General features: G+C 41.0%; 1 protein-coding gene across 1 annotated transcript in view; it reads left to right on the plus strand.

Annotated features, from left to right (window-relative positions):
- The window catches only part of LOC105505201 (zinc finger protein 93-like), a 29,005-nt gene extending 28,533 nt beyond the window's left edge, over positions 1 to 472 (plus strand). The window contains exon 5 of the mRNA XM_011933000.1: positions 45 to 472. Coding sequence (XP_011788390.1) covers positions 45 to 472 — 428 coding nt within the window. The remainder of the gene's footprint in view (positions 1 to 44) is intronic.
- The last annotated feature ends 18,158 nt before the right edge of the window (positions 473 to 18,630 follow it).

The raw sequence follows: 18,630 nt of genomic DNA on the forward strand, positions 1-18,630 counted from the left end.
AGAATGTGGCAGAGTCTTCAAGCGCTCCTCAGTCCTTACTAAACATAAGAAAATTCATACTAGAGTGAAAACCTACAAATGTGAAGAATGTGGCAAAGCTTTTAACCAGTCTTCAACCCTTACTACACATAAGAAAATTCATACTGGAAAGAAACCCTACACATGTGAAGAATGTGGAAAAGCTTTTCACCTGTCTGCACACCTTACTACACATAAGATAGTTCATACTGGAGAGAAACCCTATAGATGTAGAGAATGTGGTGAAGCTTTTAACCGTTCTGCAACCCTTTTTTCACATAAGAAAATTCATTCTGGAGAGAACAAACCATACAAGTGTGATAAATGTGGCAAAATCTTTATTTCACCCTCAAGCTTTAGTAGACATGAGATAATTCATACTGGGGAAAAACCCCAGAAATATGAAGAATGTGGCAAAGCCTTCAAGCGGTCCTCACATCTTACTATACACTGAGAGTTCTCAACTTACTCTGTAATCATGCCAAACTCCTCCCAGCCACAGTCTGGCAGAGGTCCTGCCATTCCAGAGACCTGGAGGAAGAGGCCCATTTACAGCCATGTAGGCAGGCCTGCAGACCTTGGCCTTTACTATGGTCCCTGAAGTGGTTCAGTGACTCAGTTTTAGTTAGGTGAACCACAGTTTAAGGTCAGTTCTGCCTGTATAGAAACCCACACAGTTACCTGAGGAAATGCTTTCTGGTACTCACTGAAAGCCATACTCATCCACATCTTGATACAGGGCCCACCATATGCAGACCTGACTGCAAAAACATGCCCTAGTGTCTGCCCTACAGAGCAAAGTCCTGAAGGATATTTAGTCTGTCCAAAACTAAAATGAAAATTACAACTCCCCAACCCCCTCTAACAAGCCAGCCAAAGGTGAACCCTAGTGCAGACCCAGCAACCTTGTGACCAAGCTACAACCCCTCTTCACTAATAATTCAGAGGGTATCTCATCACCCTAAGGGCCAAACAAAAGATCTTTACCTTCTAAAATCAGTGTACGAAAAGTTGTAAAGGTGTTTGCTCCATCAAATTCAGACACCAATACAAAACTATATTGTGCCCATTGTCAGTGGTTCTATTTTAATGTAGCACAGGAAGTATGTGGCAGAAGAATTAGTCAAAGAAATAAAAATAGCCATTGAAATTGAAGAAAAATAAAAAGTTGCTGTTTGTAGATCATACAATCTTATATTTGAAAAACCTTAAGCTGTACACTAAAACCTGTCTAAACTAATAAATACACTCGGTAAATTAGCAAAATATAAAATCAACATACATTATATATATGGCTTTATACACTTAAACTGTCTGATTAAACAGAGGAACACACTAGGCACTTTAGCTCATGCCTGTAATCCCAGCACTTTGGGAGACTGAGGCGGGTGAATGATCTGAGATCAGGAGTTTGAGACCAGCCTGGCCAGCATGTTGAAACCCCATCTTTACTAAAAATACAAAAATTAGCTGGGTGTGGTGGCTAGCACCTGCAATCCAAGCTGGTTGGGAGGCTGAGGGAGGAGAATCCTTGAATTTGGGAGGTGGAGTTTGTGGTGAGCAGAGATCGTGGCATTGCACTCCAGGCTGGGCAACAGTGCCAGATTCCATCTGAAAAAGAAAAAAAAAAAGGAAGAAAAAAATCTTATTTATTATAGCATTAAATAATAAATTTTGGCCAGATCTGGTGGCTCATACCTGTAATGTCAGCACTTTTGGAGGCCGAGGTGGGTGGATCACGAAGTCGGGAGATCAAGACCATCTTGGCCATGGTGAAGCCCCATCTCTGCTAGAATACAAAAAATAAGCTGGGCATGGTGGTACATGTCTGTAGTTTCAGCTAATAAGGACTGAGGAGGGGGATCACTAGAACCTGGGAGGTGGAGGTTCCAGTGAGCTGAGATCACACCACTGCACTCCAGCCTGGAGAAGGAGCAAGGCACTCTCTCAATAAATAAATGTCTGAGAAAAGAACTAAAAAGCTAAAAAGTCTTTACAATAAAATATCAATAAAAAAATTAGAGAAAATCCAAATAAATATAAAAGTTTATGGGTTGAAAGAATAAATATTAAAGTGCCATATTATCCAAAGTTATCTACAGATTCAATAAACTTCCTATCAATTTGCAGTGGTATTTCTTTCAGAATACTGGAAAATACTATTTTAAAATTTATATGAAACTAAAATAAACTGAATAGCCAAAGCAATCTTGAGGAAAAAAAACAAAGTAGAAGGATATCATAATGTCAAGCTGTATTTCAGGACTGTATAGTAATAAAAACAGAATGGATTGTGCAATAAAACGAACAAAAATGCACCAGAAACTACTATCACATTTTTCAGACATGATGAAAAAAGAGAAATAATAATTTTAGTTTCTCAAAATCATGCAGATATTTGTGTGTCCCCAAAACAATAGAAAAGCAGCCAGATTGTGCAGTCTCTTATATGCCATGAAGAGGACTTTGGCTCTCACTGTGAACTTTAAGGAAGTTCACTGAAAGAAAAGTAGAATCCTTAGAGAATTTATAAGACTGAAGATGCCCCTTTGTGGGAGCAGAATTACAAAACAGAAACAAAAAAAATAGCTGCCCAGGAAATATTTCTTTGGAACACAGCTTCCCGAATCAGCTTTTAAGGATTGGCTTTCTCTTTGACCTTGAGACCTCTTACCTGTGTTTTCTGTTGTATTCATTTTCACTCATACCTGTGGGGTTGGCAATCATCTGATGTCTCTTCAGAGTCAAAGCTTTTTTTCCTTGCTCTAGATGGGTGATTAGGTCTGGCTTAGGGACAACAGTACTGTTGTATTAAGAATAAATAACATGAATCTTGCTCATATTCTCCAATTACAAGCTAGTAATGTGCTCAGCAGGGCAGATGTAATAAGATATTCTGGTAAATTAGTACCAAAATACTAATTTGTAACAAATTTCTAAATATTTAGAAAATGCTTTCAATTTATAGGTTTCTTAATTTTACTATCTGGTACTACTGAATCAAAAATTGGTGGTGGCAATTAGATTTTCAGGTGGGGGCAAGAATACTTTGTCACTAAATTTTTGGAATTACCACTAATTTAGAGTGAATTATACAGCTCAAATCAGGAATGTGGAAAGTTTGGATTAAGATGAAACATCTTTTCTACATGAGCACTTTTGAAGATTTTCAGTAAAAAGGGGATCGAAACTTTTCTGCAAAGAATAAATTACTAAAAAAATTCTACATAAAAGAGAAAAGCTTTAGGGTATGTTAAGAATTATGTCTTGGCCGGGCGCGGTGGCTCAAGCCTGTAATCCCAGCACTTTGGGAGGCCGAGACGGGTGGATCATGAGGTCAGGAGATCGAGACCATCCTGGCTAACACCGTGAAACCCCATCTCTACTAAAAATACAAAAACTAGCCGAGCAAGGTGACGGGCGCCTGTAGTCCCAGCTACTCGGGAGGCTGAGGCAGGAGAATGGCATAAACCCGGGAGGCGGAGCTTGCAGTGAGCTGAGATCCGGTCACTGTACTCCAGCCTGGGTGATAGAGTGAGACTCCATCTCAAAAAAAAAAAAGAATTATGTCTTAAAGTTATCCTCAACAAGGAAGACCATATTTCCGTAGTTCTCTAACATCACATTCATATATAATTTCCACTGTACAGTGTCCAGGCAATGCCACTCCTCCAGAGAGAATTCTATGGCCACATCTCTAAATAGTAATGATCCCTGAAAAACACACACACACATTTTTACCAAGTGACCATGAGTGCAATTTTTAATTTGACTTAAGGTGAAATTAGAGAGTAAAGAGAAGTGGTTCTGAGTTATAGCACTAAAATTATCCAATAAAATAAATTTCAACACAAATATTTTCTAACGTGTTCTCTATGATAAAAAAGAGCACCATAAGATCAAGAACATCGGTTCGTATGTTGTATTTTTCTAGATACTAAAGTATAAAATTAGGGGCATGAACACAAACGTACATTTTTGAGTGCTATATTTACATCACACAGAAGGAATTGTGAATATTTTTCAGATGGAAAAAACATATTCACAAGGAACCTCTCAAATTTACTATGTACCATAAGTTGAAGATCTTCTTATGTAGGTTTTTTTTTTTTTTTCTTCCAAGAAGATCTGGAGTAAAGTCTGATTTACGTATTTATTTCCTTTTTTTTATTTGAGATGGAGTTCCATGCTTATTGCCCAGACTTGAGTGCAGTGGCATGATCTTGGCTCATGGCAGTGTACCCCTCCTGGGTTCAAACAATTCTGCCTCAGCCTCCTGAGTAGCTGAGATGACAGGCATGTACCACCACGCCCTGCTATTTTTGTATTTTTAGTAGCGACGGGTTATTCTCCATGTTGGTCAGGCTGGTCTCAAACTCCCAACCTCAGGTGATCTGTCCGCCTCGGCCTCCCAAAGTGCTGCAATTACAGGCGTGAGCCAGGGCTCCCCGCTGATTTTTTGAATTTCTAACAAGCTCACCAGTAATGGTAATGTTTTTGGCCTAATAAGGATATTTTGTCAAACATCCAGTAAGTGGTAGAGCCTGTGTTTTCCCAGTTTTTCTAGCCTGTAAACAAAGATAAGAGCCTTCATTTTCTAAAGAAAAATATGTAGAAAAAAATAAAGGACAACTGCCAGATTAAATGTGATCGTTTATGCAGAGTAGCTGTATAAAGATACTTAATTGTGAAGAGAAAAATAACTCTATAGTGGAAAAAATCTATCAGAGAGCTATTTCAACAAGTGAATCATTAACCATTAACTGCACTAGGACAAATTCTTATGATATGCTAATGCACACAGAAGAACACAGCATCACTGTTGGAATATTCCTCCCCAATGCAGTAAACTATAGTCTCAATTTTACCATAAAGAAACATCAGTTTTATGCAAACTTCAAAATATAGGTAACTCCTATGTTCTGTAATTTTTAGTAGTAATTTTAAGTAGGCTTCATTTAGCACCCTAGAGAGCAGGTATGTCCTAATAATTTTTTTTTTCAGAACTTTCTGGTTAATAAATACCTTTCCATTTAAATAAACATTTTCTTAATCCCATTCTGCATAGGGCTAATGGAACACACAGATGGAGCCTCAACATTCCATGTTCTCCGTCTTTACTAAGGACCACAGTTTTCCCCAATAGAAACCTTGAATATCCACATCTTTTCATGTACAACAGCCACAAAGGGAACATTTTAAATATTGCAGATCATAAATTCTTGCTGAGAATTCTACATGGCATATAAGAAGCTATGACGTACAGAATATAGAGAAGTCTGTGGGACATAGGACAGAAACGTTTTTCAGAGACCCTTGACTATCATAAGAATTTTAACAAGTAGTTAAGCCAAACTCACCAGGGAGGAAAAACACAAGTAGAAAAGTAAAGGTTTGTGAGTACTAAACGCATGGCAGTCCAGGAGGCAGAGTAGACACAGCTCTTCATCTGACACATGTTTACCTGAAGAAAAGACATTTTTTTTTTCTCTCTTCTTTCTCTGGAATTTATTCTCAGATGAGATTCTCTGGACAAATTGCACCTGAATCTTGAGAATATGTCTTCAATGGTGTCAGTACCACAGATCCACCTGCTAGCATGACATCAACTGGCAGAAAAAGACAGAAAACTTCCACTTATTTCTGTCTTTTAAACAGAAGAGATTCAGGAAAAATGAGCTGCTCCGTAAAGATAAAAATATAAGCTTCTCCTTTCCTGTCCTCAGGTGCCCTCCGCTGCCAGAGACTCCAGCAATTTCTGCTACAGTAATGGAAATATGCACCATACTGACCTGTCCCTACCAAGCTCAAACAGAACAGGCCCTGTGACCACTCTTTCATGAAAAGGTGGAACTTAACTCTCGAGAATGTATTTTGAAGCCCTTATACTTGATTCTGGTCTCACCTTAGAGTCACATAAGGCCCTTCACTGAAACAACCTGAATGCTTCCAACCAGAACAATAAACAGAAGCTGTGGAGAGGGCACAAGAGATTTCTGCAAATTGACCATGTGATCCTAATGAGAAGCCTGGCTGATAACCATTAAGCTAAGCGTTGCCTTTCAAGCTTTAATGAGCTTATAAATTAGTTGGTAATTTTGTCCCACTTTATGTAATGTGATGGCAGGTTTGAAAAGGGTCCATGAATGCGTGTTTTAAACAAGTTCCCTGTCAATGCTGATGTTGCTTCCCCTTGGCTCATTTTTAGCATTAGTTAGAGAAAGCAGACAGAGCACAGGGTCCCTTACATTTAGCACCCTTGTCACAACCAAATACTTATGGTACAAATAAGGACAATCCATCTCCACCCTAAAGTTTTATATTCTTTGCTGGCTCTTTAAGTTTATAGAGGAAACAGAAGGCAGCAATGTTTGAATAAGTCTGGGTTTAAAAAACAACATGTACACATGTACGAATGCAATGTTTATTAAGCAAGTACTATGTGCTCAAGTGTATGATACAGAGCACAGTGCTGGGCATAACACATTATGTGATTTAATTCTCATAACACCCTAGGAGCTGGTACTAAGGGTTTAATAATTTTCAGGATTTAGAAAAAGGGCCCAGCATTTTTTTTCTTCTGTTTCTCTGTCATCAAATTTTTAAAAAAGTTGTAAGAAATAAAAGCTAAGTATAGACAGATAAAAGAGATATAGAAAGGGTGAGTTTAATGTCGTGTAGAGAAAATTTTATTGTGTTTATATTTACCTTTTTTTTAGTTGGGGAGCAAGTACTGGATCTGCAGGAATAGAAAACAAGTTGCTAAATAGAATGTCTGTGCAAGCACTGGTTTTAATAGAAAATTTAAAAGCTAAGAGTCTATAATACATACTTTATTTTTCCCATTCATCTGCTTTTGGGTTTCAGGAAATTGTGAGCACCAGCTCTAGAAAGGCAGCAGGATTCAGCGGCCAAAACTCTTATCTCTTCCAATCAGTTCTGTGAGGCAAGACTCCAGGGTATGGTCAGACCTAAATAAGGCCTTCAAAAAGAATGTATGTAAACAAGTCTGGGGCAGTGTGAGGACCCTGTGTAGAATTCTGTTCTATATGTCACTGGGTTACTACCAGTTTTGTTTCTTCTAAGCATCCTAAAAGAAACTTAAATCCAACAGTTTCCATAATTTAAATCTTTTCTAGCCACTGCCCTATCAACTTTGTACTATATACTAATATGCAACTTAAACAAATCCCTTAAAGTTTTCTAGGGTAATTTTATTGGAAAATAAATACCGTACACTTAACATGTGAAAGAAATAGAAATCATTTGGCTGGATGTGGTGACTCACGCCCATAATCCCAGCAATTTGGGAGGCCGAGACAGGTGGATCACGAGGTCAGGAGTTCAAGACTAGCCTAACTGAGATGGTGAAACCTCATCTCTACTAAAAATACAAAAATTTCCCAGGCACAGTGGCATGTACCAGGAATCCCAGCTACTTGGGAGGCTGAGGCAGGAACATCACTTGAACCCAGGCAGCAGAGGTTGCAGTGAGCTGAGATTGCACCACTGAACTCCAGCCTGGGACACAGAGTGAGACTCCATCTGGACATCCTCAAATGCCTCAAAGACACCTCGGTGATTGTGAGAGAATTTCCAGTGACCTGGGGCTGATGGTCCAGTAATACGCCAGACTGGAGACTTAGGCTGATTCTACATAGAAAATGGAAGTGCCCTAGTGAAGCTCCTAAACCTGGATCACCCATTCTGATTTTCTAGCTCTTGCAAGAAAGAACAAGAATACTCTACTCCAGTATCACATTTTACAGGTAAATGTAGTTGTGGTCATGGCTCTGGATAATTTGTGGCCTTGATCTCTCACTCCTAAGATGCTTATTTACATTTACAGATTCTGTCACCAGATTCTATTTCCCCCTGGAGCCTCTCATATAGCTGTAGCAAGTCAATGAACAAGATGTGAAAAGTTTCCAAGAGCCACGCTCCCAAATGGGGGCTATAAAATGTCTATGTTTACATTTGGCAATGCAGAAAATGTCTTTTGTTTGTTTTCTGTACATTCTCAATCAAAAGTCTGGCCCTTTTTTGTAAATCCTAGGCAGAGGCCAGACCTTATCGGCAGATTCTAGGTAGGATCCACCTGGCTTTGCATTCTTTGGTGTTACAGAAAGTGAAGTATAATCAAAGGAGAGATACCCTCATAGAGGCTCCTCTAGCACATTCTAAATGATAAGTCTACATGAAAAAAAAGAAAAAGCTGACACAACATGAATATAAACAGACACTTTATTTGGGTCAAGCTTAAGAATTTTAACCAGGGAGCAAAGATTCAAGTTGCCTGGAAGCTACACTTTGATTAGCAGCAGTTACAAGAGGATTTCTAATGACAACAAGAGAGGGACAGAGAGTGGGCTGATACAACTTAGATTGTTAGAAATTTTTATTTATTTGCAGAAAAAACACTGATTATTCATGAGATACATATTGTATATATATGGTTATGGTTTAGGGTATGGGATATAGTGTCCAATGTGGCATTATTAGTTTAATTTATAGCTACTTGTGGCAATAGTATACTGTTTCAAGAGGTGAATACATAGTTCAAATGGGGAAGATAGACATAAGTACACTTGCATTTTAATGTCTCTCTGAGTTTGATAACCAAAGGACTTGCATTTTCCAGATAAAAGTTTTTATTTCCCAAATCTCAAGACCTGGATTCACAATTTGGAGCTGCAGATTTAGAACCTGAATGACTGGAGTAGCAGCAGGTGTTACCTGCACATTTGTGAGCATTTTAGTAAGAGGAGGAAGGGGAAAGTGGAGATTCTCAAGTCTACATGTCTACTCAATGCGCACATTACTCTGACTGGATTTGTGGGCCCCCTGATGTCTGAATCAGTTTCACGTATGAAGATGCCAGTCATTGAAAGAAAGAAAATGATTGGTGCCCTGTGGAGTTTGTAGAAATCTCTCTAGAAGTGACTGTAGAGGAGGACTATAGATACCATATAGGCAGAGACACAATTCTGCCTGCATGTTTAGGGGACAGCCTGCACTTTGTAGCACAAGTGTGAGTTGACTGGAAGCCTGAGAGGGAAAGTACCCTCTAGAGTAAATTCTGGTTTTCACCTTATGTGTTTATATCATGTCTGCTAATTCTACACCGTGCTTGGAAACAATAATTAGAAGAAAAATTTTCTCCAGCCTCAGAGAAACTCCACAATAATAAAATAGAAAGAAAACATTTTATTACACAATTGAACTTGAATGTGACATGCATCATCATCAATCTGCTTAAGAGACTGCAAAGATAGAAGGATGGTCACCAAAATTAGTCCACAAGTAGAAGAATTTCCAGCACCATATCATACATAGTTCATCCTAAATTCACTTGGAGATTGAAGAGGCCATCTGTGTATGCTAATTGTTTATATTCAATGACAAATAAACTTTTCATATCTTCATAACAGGAGGTAGTTTAGCAGCTTGAAGCCAGGTGTCTGCTGAAGGTAGGCTTTCACTCTACTACCAAAATGGTTAAAAAGGGTTCTATCTTTATTTGGCTATTTACATTTTAGAGCAGTGGCTCTATACTCCCTGGCATTGGGCCACAGCACTCCTGCTTGCTTTCTTCTGGTTGCTAGTGTCCTCTCTTGACCTCTATCAATTGCCCCTGAGGCACAGCCCAGAGCAGAGCTCACATTTGATGTGAACCCCATTTTCCACAGCAGCACTCTAGTGTCACATCAGAGAGTGAAGCCTGAGCTGCAGGAGGAGAGCCTGCAGGCCTCCTGGGTAGAATTGCACCATCACAATAATGGGAATGTGAGCAGTGTTTCAGCCCCAGTTTCTACTTATAATGGTGACATGGGAAAAATACTACTGAATTTTCAGGATGAGTCCAGATAGAGATGTTAGGGACAAGCTGCCCCAGGAAATGCAGCTGACCCTTACCTTGAATACTCTGCAGCTGCATTCCTAAGCCCTCATCTAGGTGCCACAGTAGAGTTTGCAGTCATGGTACATCATGCAAGCCCTAATTACAGCCATATGGGCGGCATTGGGGGAGGTCATGGGAAACACGAACAAACTTTAATTATATATTCCTGTAAATTCCTGTTTTTCACCTAGCTGCCGCCATAAATGTCACAAAATGAGGTGTTGCAAGTTCGTGGTAAACTGATAAACTGCCTTTGTGCCTGTTCCTAACTGATAAACTAGCTAGCGGCAAAGTTAACTCCCTTAAGCCCCTCTCATCTCACATAAACACCTCACCTTGTAAGCTCAGGGCTGCCTCCTTTGATTGCTGTGTAGCAGCCCAGCAGGTTAATAAACTTCCTTGCCTGACTTTGGGTCTATTTGTGCTTTCTCTCGGCCAACCTTACGTTTTGGTGTCAAAACCTGGGAAAGACTAGGCTCTGGCCGGGCATCCCTAGAGGACTCTGTCTCTCTCTGTCACTCCCTCCCAGGATTGCTCATCACTGTGCTCTGGAAACTCGGTGCCTTTCCCCCTCTCCTGCCACCCTCTCCCAGCCACCCTCCCCTTCTCAAACCTGATGAAGACCCAGAGATCTCCTAGACTCTCCCATTGTTGGTGACTTCATTCACCTTCAGAGCCTCCACAGGGGTGAGTAAGAGAGAGAGAGTCTTGCCATTTACCCAGAACCCTTGACTGTCTCTGCATTCCCAAAAGACCCAGCACTGGGCCAAGGGCTTTCTCCAGCCTCCAGTCCTCTGGTTTCTCCATTTCGGAGATGATTAATTTGGCAGCTACCTCCTATATTCCGGACAGGACTTGTGGGACAGGGGACGCCCTCTCCCACCATCCTTGTCAACTGGCAGTCTCTTCTTCCTCTACCCCCCTCCGCACAGCCTCAGTGCTCTCAGCCTCCATTCAGAGGTCCGTCCCAAGAGGATTATTTTCTACTGTAATACTGACTAGCCTCAATACAAATTGGACGGTGGCTCCCAATCACCCACAAATGGCACTTACGATTTCAGTGTGCTTAGAGACAGACAACTTTTGCCACTACAATGGGAAATGGTCTGAGATTCCTTATGTTCAGGCTTTCTTCACTCTCCACAGCCACCCTTCTTTCTGCCAGTCCTCTTCTACTTTCCAAATCCTCCTTGCCCGCTCTAAACCTGACTCGCCTCCTACCACCCTCCCCATGACCCCAGGCGATGACTCATCCCCTACCACCCTCCCCATTGCCCCAGCTGATGACTCCCCTTCCTTTGACCCCCCGATTTTCCCCCTCCCCATCAACATCATGATCCTCCACCAGAGCATCATGATCCTCCTCTGTATGCCCCCAGTCTGGCTCTACCTCTTTCTCCCCCTCTCTCCAACCACCTTCCTTCTGACTCTGAGTCCTCCCCATCACCACCCCTTACCCACTCTCAGGCCCAGGAGTCAGCTCCCTTGCTGCCCCTTTGGGAAGTACCAGGGGCCGAAGGGATCATCTGTGTCCATATCCCCTTCTCCCTTTCTTATCTCTCCCAAATTGAAAAATGTCTTGGATTTTTCTCCTCTGATCCTGATACCTATATCAAAGAATGCCAGAATTTTACCCAGTCTTAGGAACTCACTTGGCATGATCTCTATATTATCCTCTCTTTCACCCTCCTTCCAGAAAAGAGGAAAAGAGTATGGCTCACAGCCTAGGCGCATGCCAATGATCTCCATCAGCAATATTTTACCAAGCCCATAGGAGCCGCTGCAGTACTCTGGCAGGAGCCTCCTTGGGAGTACCAACCCACAGACCCCAGCTGGGCATCCCATAATCAGATGATTACTTGCCTCCTTGCAGGCCTAAACAAGGCTGACCACAAGGCTGTAAACTTTAAAAAACTCAAAGAAATCTCCCAAAAGGTCAATGAAAAATCTGCCCAATTTTTTTTCCTGTCTTATGGAGGCTCTCCAAAAATACACCTATGTTGATCCTGCCTCCCAAGAAGGAACTATTGTTCTTAATACCCATTTTATCTTCCAATCTGCCCCAAATATTTGGCACAAACTTAAAAAGGCTGAAGATGGCCCTGAAACCCCCAAAAAGATCTCCTTAGTCTGGCTTTCAAAGTCTTCAGTAACAGCGATGAGCAAAATAAATTAGATAAAGCCCAAAGAGACCTTGCTAAATACCAGCTTCTAGCAGTGGCTATCTGCCAACCTAGCCATGGTACCGAAGGGCACAAGAGACCCAATAGCAGTAACTCTCCTGGGCCTTTTTTAAAGTGTGGCAAAGAAGACCACTGGGCATGAGCATGCCCTAACCCATGAGTGCCAAAAAGCCCTTGCCCAGTCTGCCAGCAGACAGGCCACTGGAAGTCTGACTGTCCTGTTAACAGGCAGATAGAAAAGCCTGTACCCCAAAACCACCAACCTTTTGGTGAGGCAAAAGGTGAAGAATCACTTGCTCTCCCGCAGCTCCTCAGCCTAGCCGCTGAAGACTGATGAGGCCCAGAGCCCCTGGCCCAATCTGCCATCACTGCATCAGAGCCCAGGATAATTCTACTAGTAGCAGGTAAGCCGATCTCGTCTTTAAAAAGAGCATGGCCCTGTAATCCCAGCTACTCATGAGGTTGTGGCTGGAGAATCGCTTGAACCCAGAAGGCAGATGTTGCAGTGAGGGAAGATTGTGCCATGGCACTCCAGCATGGGCAACAAGAGTGAAACTCTGTCTCAAAAGAAAAAAAAGAAAAAAAATCTACCTATCAAATACCATGCTCACTACTTGCCTGATGAAATAATGTATACACCAAACCCCAGTGACATGCAATTTACCCATTTCACAAACCAGCACATACACACTTGAACTTAAAATAGAAGTTGGAAGAAAAACCCACAAATAAAAAAAGATTCAGAAATTAAGTAGATAAAACAATAATGATTTTAAAAAGAGCTTTTTTGCTCTTCTAAAATATGGATGTTAATAGATGTTCTGGGTCTTCATCCTCATCTTGGACCATGAAGAATGGAAAACAAATGTCAGGGGTGATGGAACAGAGACATCCCTAAAGGCTTCCTGAAGCTGCCATACTGGCCCAGGTATGCCTAACTCCTGACTTTTTATGTGAAAAAAATATAACTTATGTGTTTTAAATCAGTATAGATCTCTATTTTTCATAGCTGAATAAAGTAAAATGAGCTGTTGAACTAGAAAAAAAGTAGAGACATTTTGAAAAATTGGCTCCAGTTACAAATTATCAATAACAATTACAGCTCTTTGCCAGGCATGGCGGCTCCCTTCTGAAGCAGGTGGATCACCTGAGATCAAGAGTTTAAGCCCAGCCTGACCAACATGGCAAAACACCGTCTGTACTAAAAACACAAAAATTATCTGGATGTGGTGGTGCACACCTGTAAACCCAGCTACTTGGGAGATGGAGTCAGGAGAATCTCTTGAATCTGGGAAGTGGAAATTGCAGTGAGCTGAGATCCTGCTACTGCACTCCAGCCTGGGCGACAGAGTCCAGCCTGGGACTCCATCTCAAGACAAAAACAAAAACAAAGAAGAAAAACAATGACAGCCCTCTAGTGTCTCTAGAGAAATGAAGGAATTTGGAACAGGCTCCTGTCTTCTATGATTTCTGAAGAAAGAAAAAGGCTCACATGGAGGGCTCAGAAAAGAGTCTGATATATGAAGAACAGACAGTGAAGTCAGTGTGTCTTTCTGGATTCTGTGCTTCCTTAAACTGTTCCTCTGCTAAAAAGCAAATTTTCTGTTAATCTTCAAATTTCTGAGCCAAACTAGTCTTTAATATTTAATAGAGAAATGTGCCAGGCATGTTGGCTCATGCCTGTAATCCCAGCACTATGGAGGCTGAGGTGGGCGGATCTCCTAAGTTCGGGAGTCTGAGACCAGGCTGACCAAAATGGAGAAACCCCATTTCTACTAAAAACACAAAATTAGTCTGGTGTGGTGGCACATGCTTGTAATCCCAGCTACTCAGGAGGCTGAGGCAGGAGAATTGCTTGAACCCAGGAGACCAAGGTTGCAGTGAGCCAAGGTCACATCATTGCACTCCAGCCTGGGCAACAAGAGTGAAACTCCATTTCAAGAAAAAAAAAAAAAAGAAGAACAACCCCACTCCAATAAAAGAGAAAACAGCTAATTTCATCACCTGTAACACTGTAACATTCGGTTTGCCCAGAAGTCCTCAGTCTGTCCATGCGACAACTTCACTGCTAGAACAACCAGCATTCACAAAAACCAGTGCACTACACTGAATTACAACCAAGGACCCTCACAGAGTTGACTATACTCCCCTGCTACCTCTACCAGAGCAGGTGGTAGTATCCATGGCTGAGAAACCTGAAGACAGATCACATCACAGGACTTATCACAGAGACCACACTAGTTCACTAACACTGGATCCAAACCAAGAAGAAATCCCTGAATTCCCAGAGAAAGAATTCCTAAGTTCCATTATTAAGCTACTTAAAGAGACACCACAGAAAGGTGAATGCTAACTTCATGAAAATGTTTAAAAATATGGGATATGGATCAAAAAAAATCTCCAGATAAATAGATAGCATAAATAAAAAACAATCACACCTTCTGGAAATGAAAGGCACACGTAAAGAAATGCAAAATATAGTGGAAAATTACAACAATAGAACCAAACAAGTAAAAGAAAGAACTTCAGACCTTAAAGACGAGGCTTTTGAATATTCCCATCTAACAAAGAAAAACAAAAAAGAATTTAAAACTTAGCTAAGTCTCCAAGAAGCTTGGAATTATGTTAAACAATAAAATCTAACAATAATTGGTGTTCCCAAAGAAGAAGAGAAATCTAAAAGTTTGGAAAACTTATTTGAGTGCATAATTGAGAAAAAATTTCCTGGCCTTGCTAGAGATCTAGACATCCAAATACAATAAGTTCAAAGAATACCAAGGATTCATCACAAGAAGATCATCACCTAGGCACGCAGTCATCAGGTTATCTGAAGTCAATATGAAGGAAAGATTTTTAAGAGCTGTGAGACAAAAGCATCAAGTAACATATAAAGAAAAAGGTATCAGATTAACAGCAGATTTCTCAGCAGAAACCCTAAAAACTAGAAGAAATTGGGGTCCTATGTTTAGCCTCCTTAAACAGAGCAAGTATCAGCCAAAAATTTTGTATCCAGTGAAACTAAGCCTCACAAATGAAGGAAAGATAGTATTTTTCAGACCAACAAATGCTTAGAGAATTCACAACTACCAAGCCACTACTATAAGAACTGCTAAAAGGAGTTCTAAATCTTGAAACTAAACCTGAAAATACAATGAAATAGAAGCTCCTTAAGGCATAAATCTCACAAGGTCTATAAAACAATAACACAATAAAAAAGGTATTCAGGTAACAACTTGCACAATGAATAGAATAGTCCTTCAATTCTCAATACTAACGTTGAATGTAAATGGCCTAAATGCTCCAGTTAAAAGATACAGAATGGCAAAATGGATGAGTTTACCAACCAAATATCTGCTGTCTTCAAGAGACTCACCCAACACATAACGACTCACTTAAACTTAAGGTAAAGGGTTGGAAAAAGATATTCCATGCAAATGTACCCCAAAAGAAAGCAGTAGTACCATTCTTACATCAGAAAAAATAGACTTTAAAGCAAAAACATTTTTAAAAAAAGGACAAAGGACTTTATATAAGGATTTTAAAAACTAGTCCAACCAGAAAATATCACAATTCTAAATATATATGCACCTAACACTGGAGCTCCTAAATTTATAAAACAATTACTACTAGACCTGAGAAATTAGATAGATGGCAATACAATTATAATGGGGGACTTCAATACTCTACTGACAACACTAGACAAATCATCAAGACAGAAAGTCAACAATAATAACAAAGAAAATGGACTTAAGCTATACCCTAGAACAAATGGACTGACAAGCAACTGCAGAATATACATTTAATTCATCAGCACATGGAACATTCTTCAAGATAGACATATGATAGGCCACAAAACAAGTCTCAATAAATTTAAGACAATCAAAATCATATCAACTACTCTCTCAGACTACAGTGGAATAAAATTGAAAATCAACTCCAAATGAATCATCAAAACCATGCAAATACATGAGAATTAAATACATTTTGGAAATTAAATAAAACATTAAACTTAAGATAAACCCATTTTTGAATGATTGTTGAATGAAATACAGATGGAAATTAAAAATTCTTTGAACTGAAAGATGATAATGTCAAAACATCTGGGATACAGCAGAAGTGGTGCTAAAAGGAAAGTTCATAGCATCAAGTGCCTACATCAAAAAGTCTGAAAGAGCATAAGTAGACAGTCTAAGACAACACCTCAAGGAACTAGAGAAACAAGAACAAGTGAAACCCAAACCTAGCAGAAGAAAAAAGAGACCAGAACTAAATAAAACTGAAACAAACAAACAAACAAAAATTCAAAAGACAAATTAAATGAAAATCTCGCTCTTAGAAAAAATAAACAAAATTGTTAAGCTATTAGCAGAATTAACCTAGCAAAGAAGAGAGAAGATCTAAATAAGCTCCATTAAAAATGAAAGAGAAGATATTGCAACCGATGCCACAGAAATACAAAAGATCACATCCAGGGCTACTGTGAACACATTTACATGCAGAAACTAGAAAATCTAAAGGAGATGAATAAATTCCTGGAAATGTACAGTCTTCCTAGATGAAAAAAACAACAACCCTGAACAGACTAATAAAAAGCCAGATTGAATAATAATTTAACAAATTGCCAACCAAAAATAAAAGTTCAGAACCAGAAGTATTCACAGCTGAATTCTATCAGACATTCAAAGACAAACTGGTGGGGGTGGGGCCAAGATGGCTGACTAGAAGAAGCTTCCCATAGAAAAGAACTATAATAGCATGTAAATCCTGCACCAGCACCTGAGGTATCCAGGTTCTCTCATCAGAACTGACTAGGTGGCTGGTGTGACCCATGGAGAGGAAGGAAAAGCAGTGTGGTGCAGCAACGCACCTGACAGCCGAATGGGGCTGGGGAGCCCCCAACCTCAGCCAAGGGAGGCGATGAGTAAGCAGGCTGCCCAGCCTTGGAAACTGTGCTTTTTCCATGGAACTGTGAAATCCATGGATCAGAAGATTCAATTTGTGAACTCATGCCACCAGAGCCTAAGGTGCCAACTGTTGGAAATAAGAGCTTGGGGTCACAAAGAAAACAAGCACTCAAACAAAGAATTTCTCAGCAAGGCAAATTTACTTCTGCAGAAAGGTGCTGCTCATGTTTCTGGCTGTTGTGAAAGCACACCATACAAGAGAGGGAAGGGGTTTTTATCCCTAATGCAGTCCCTACTTCTGTGTCCTCTCCCCATTGGCTGGAGTAAGACCACACAATCTAAGCTAACTCGATTGGCTATTTAAAATCAGGACTAGTGGGAAGGCTGTTTACAGAGCAGGTAACTAGGAGTGAGGAGGACTTCTTCCAAATAAAGAAGAGATGTGGGTTACAGATTGGGACTGGCAGGAAGAGTTGTTTACAGAGCGGGTAGCTGGGAGCAGGAAGGTACAAGCAAGTTGATTTCCAGAACAAAGAACAATGAGGTTACCCTTTGAAGAAGAACTTATTATGCCTGACACAACCCTGGAGCTGAGCAGATTCTCAACAGCCTCTCAGGTAGAATCTGCCTAAGCCTGCCAAGTTTCTAGGGGAGGGGCGACCAGCACCACAGCTGTGGCTGGCTGCTGTCTAAGCTGTTTGAGCTCCTTGGGGGAAGGACAGCAGCCAACACTGGGATTCACAGCTGCCTAATAGGCTAAGCTCCCTGTGTAGAGAAAGGCTGAAGCCATCTCTATAGCTTCTGGCCCCACTTTTCCCCTGCTAGAGCCAGTGAGGCTGGACAGCTTGGTCTCAAGAGGTGTCCCCCACAGCCCAACACACCAGCTGTGGCTGACAAAAACCAGAATGTCTCTTTAGGCCTGACCCTGACCCATCCCTCCTCACTGGGCAGGACATCCCTCCAGGAACTCCAACAACTCCTGTTAGGGGCTCAGGGACAGCACTGTAAACTCCCTGGGCCTGAGCCCCTAGGGGGAGAAGAGGCTGCAGTTTCTGTGGACCAGCAGACTTAGCCTTTCTTTCTGCTAGTTCTGTGGAATTTGGGCAGCCCAGAAGAGTGTTTCCCCCCTTGGAAAACACCTCCCTCCACCAAGGAACAAAGTACTTCATTAAATGGGTTCAGCGCCCTGTGCCAACCAATTGGGTGAGACCATTCAACAGGGGTTGTCAGACACCCTATACAGGAGCAATCATACTGGATTCAGATTGGTGCCTCTTGACATCAGTGATCTCAGAGGAAGGAGCAGGCACCTTTTTTTTGCTGTTCTCCAACCTCGTTGAGTGACATCTCCTGATACAGGAGTGAACCAGATGAATAGGGCCTGAAGTGGCTCCCCAGGGAACTGCAGCAGCCCTAGAGAATAGGAACCTGACAATTTAAAGAACAGCAAGCAAACAACAAGCAACAACAATAGCATCAACAACAAAAAGCACCCACAAAAACCCCATCCAAGGCCAGGCATGGTGGCTCACATCTGTAATCCCAACACTTTGGGAGGCCGAGGTGAGCAGATTGCTTGAGGCCAGGAGCTTGAGACCAGCCTGGCCAACTTAGTGAAACCCAG

Source organism: Colobus angolensis, unplaced genomic scaffold (genome assembly GCF_000951035.1).
Source record: "Colobus angolensis palliatus isolate OR3802 unplaced genomic scaffold, Cang.pa_1.0 Scaffold99, whole genome shotgun sequence".
NCBI lineage: Eukaryota > Metazoa > Chordata > Mammalia > Primates > Cercopithecidae > Colobus > Colobus angolensis.